The sequence below is a fragment of the Opisthorchis viverrini genome, assembly GCF_000715545.1.
Source record: "Opisthorchis viverrini unplaced genomic scaffold opera_v5_21, whole genome shotgun sequence".
NCBI classification, from domain to species: domain Eukaryota; kingdom Metazoa; phylum Platyhelminthes; class Trematoda; order Opisthorchiida; family Opisthorchiidae; genus Opisthorchis; species Opisthorchis viverrini.
In genome coordinates, this window is record NW_008751677.1 from 43849 (window position 1) to 47194 (window position 3346).

General features: G+C 46.5%; 1 protein-coding gene across 1 annotated transcript in view; it reads right to left on the reverse strand.

The window, feature by feature from the left end:
* Positions 1–3346, reverse strand: part of T265_12883 (hypothetical protein) — a gene marked incomplete at both ends in the record, with an annotated part of 54596 nt that overhangs the window by 32338 nt on the left and 18912 nt on the right. The window contains one exon of the mRNA XM_009166058.1: positions 2239–2358. Within this exon, the coding sequence (XP_009164322.1) occupies positions 2239–2358 (120 nt within the window). The remainder of the gene's footprint in view (positions 1–2238; positions 2359–3346) is intronic.

A 3346-nucleotide genomic window follows, 5' to 3' on the forward strand; every position in this document is an offset into this window, starting at 1 on the left:
TCACTAACCGACAAGATCCGTTAATTGACGCTCAACACTGATCTAGTGATAATCTGAAGAGGACTGACTTACTGATTGGTTCCCCGTCTGCCTTATAACCCGGCCAATTTGGTGACCTGGTCACCTGGCCTGATGAAGCTTTTGTGTCAAAATCGAAACGTTGTCCAAATAAAAACCACCGATTGTTTACTAAGCTCTTCTGAAATGATACAATACGATTTCCCCGTCGAAAAAAAACAATCCGTTTCATGTAGGAAAAAGGGGTTGTCCTTGCTCCCCGGGATCTTTTAAGACTTCTTCAGCCCCCTTTCCCAGTGGTAACCCAACTTCAGTCAATTCTATCTTCCTAGGATGCAATCCCCACAGAAAAGGCTGAAGTCTCCACCGGGAGACCGCATACCATCTGACTTTGTGGTTGTCTCTTTAGTATTTCTACAACAACCAACCGGTACGCGCCCCTCCCCGAAGAACAACTACAACACTCCCGCCAGATAATAATCTGCCTACAGTACAGCATTGAATTGGTGGCAGGGACACAGCGAAAACACAATCGGTTTCAAACAAGTGTGAAAGAACCGAAAAATTGGTATGAAAAAGGAACCCATGGGGTTGGGTAGTCAGGGATAAGAAGAGTCGAGCCAAAAGAGGCAGTGGTCTCTTTTGGTACCATTGGTGCTGTTTCTAGCATATTCGTTGCAATTTGGAAGGAAAATATTTTCGCGCAATTCGGAAAGTGGCAATATGCATAGAGTAATGCCCAAAGGAATTTATACTCTTTCGTTCAGCAACGATATTCGATATCCGTATGCTCGTACGCGCCCAGAGGAGTTCGCATACAGTGCCCTCAGAAAGGATATAAATTTGGAAGGGACATCTTTGATCATCAGACACTGCCAAAGTTGCTGACGATCGACAGAAGCAAAAGTAGTTTTCAAATCAAGAAAAACGACCAAAGTGGGACGTCTGAAGGGGTGGCGCTGCTCAAGAATTCGCTTCTGGGTAAAGATATGGTCGATGCATCCTCGACAAGGGCGAAGCCCAGCTTGGTTCTGACGAACCTGTCTCTTCCAATAATCGATCAAACTGCGCATAACAATGCAGTCGCTGCGTTTCGAAAATAACTGAATCTGAGCTTAGGTCGCTCATCTCCAGCTGTGTCCTGCTCGAGTGACGATAGGCTACACTCTTTATCCAGTTAGCCTTATCGTAATACGGACCTACTTCCGAGGGGAATATTCGTATCTCAAGTTGTATGGATGTTCACTGAACTAGTTAGTTTGGTTGCAATCGTCTCGTCATCAATCAAGGTGACATCATCAGTACGTGGTACGACAGCGGTGGGCCACAGCGCGTCCGTGTTTAGGCTGGTGCGTAGCCACACTACACACAGAAATCGGTGGTGGGGGTATGCATCTGCACAAATGCCGTCCATGCTCAATACCGTAACAGAATTCCTTACGACAGCTGTATAGCGCACTGCTTGTTCCCCCTATAATCGCATCGCATTTGGATACCAACCCCCCACTACGTGGTTCTCACTCGTTGGGAGAAAAAGCTTTGACTTGATCGTTGTTTACCGCACCAGTTATCAGTTAGTTCCTGTTAACGAAACTCCGTGGTGATCATGATCAGTACAGCATGCCCACTGTCTAACGACTTGAGGCCGATTCAGTCGTACACGAGGGGTGGTCATAATTCGGAAGGACGCGTAGCTATTTCTCGAGAGTGAACAACAAAGTTGTCCGGTTGTGTCAGAGAGTCAGTACATAGAGGGTCGTGAAGCAGGAGGATCAGTATAATAAATCGTTCAGCTGTAGCACCCTTTCGGTGCCTAACTGCCAGGCTGCCCAAGCCTAGACAGGGGAAGTCGAGTGGCGGAAGTCGGGTTCGAACCACGGACCTTCTGGTCAGTAAATTCGCGCTCCAACCACTTGGGACCTCTCGCCCCAGTATGCCCTGGGAATAGGAAACAAAATGGTTAACTAGTGTCGCCAAGGGTGAACATCACCGCATTTCGTGCAAAATCCCGTGCCTTTCACCCATTTGGTGGTCATACTTCGGTGGACTTACGTTATTGGCTGAAGAATACAAAGCACTATCTAATCAGCAGTGCCGGCGCGAGAAGATAGTGGCAGATATTCTGCTACAAAGTCTAAAGTCACAGAAAAACGACTCCGCGGATCATATTAAATAAAGCTTTGAATGAACGTTCATCCGTTTTACGCACAAAACACTTACTTGCCATCCATTACGAGTCACCAACAGCACACACCGCGGGGACAGGGGGCAACAATCCACTTGAATTACAGTGGAAAGGCAATCAAGTGTTCTGGACTCATGTTCATACTTTACTTCACCCTATACAGGAATAAAAAGATGGGTATAAAAAACGAACGCGCAACGATGAGGATACAGTGACCGAACTGTTACAGCAACAAGATACTTCATTACTACCCATCAATAACTTTCGTTTGTACGATCCAGATCAGCGCTGCCTGAACTGACATCCTTGTTCATAGGAGGAGTTGCTTTAAAAATCTAGACCCAACCAGCTTTCGCTACTGTAACGGAGTTGGTTGTAAAGGTACGATCTGATATTTTTCCAACTTACTAGGTCCGGAGTGGAATTAAAACGGACCTTCTATCCTTACAGAATACAGAAATAGCACAGAGAATTTGCAAATGCGTGCATGGAAGCCTTGAGACAGTGTGTAGTGTGAGTTACCTATTGAGAGAATCACACAGCTTGCTGTAACGTCATGCAAGAGTCTGAGTTGGGAGAACCGAGTGTCTGTGTTTGGTCCACAGTCAATGAAAAGGCCAATCAAGGTGATCTCAGGTTATTTCGTGCTGACGAACCTCGGGTGATGCCCTAGGTATAAGCTTGACAAGAAACAACTGGTTATGCAATGGTCACCCAGGTTCTCCAAAATAAACTTAAAAGCCCAAGAATAACACGCAATTATTCACAGTGCCTTGGAAACCGATTTGCGATATTAGGAAATAAGATACTGGAAATCCTCACCACTGTCATTGGTCCGAATAGGCAGAAACAACACTTTTGTGTACCGACGACCGTCACGAAGAGACTGGACCTTACCGTGGTGTGACGGTTTGCGCACCTCAGAGATCCATTGAGCTATACTGGAGAGTGTCTCACGACACTCACAGAGTCTCACATACCAGGTTGGTCAATGGTTAGAGGTCTGACGAACACAGTCTCCTGGCCCTCCCGGTTGGGGGTTGGAACATGTGGTGGCCTGTTCCGTAGAAACGGTAATGCATTTGTATTGAATACAAAAGCCCTGCGGTTAGGCTTTTGAGCCAAAGGCTCAGGCTGAGGACC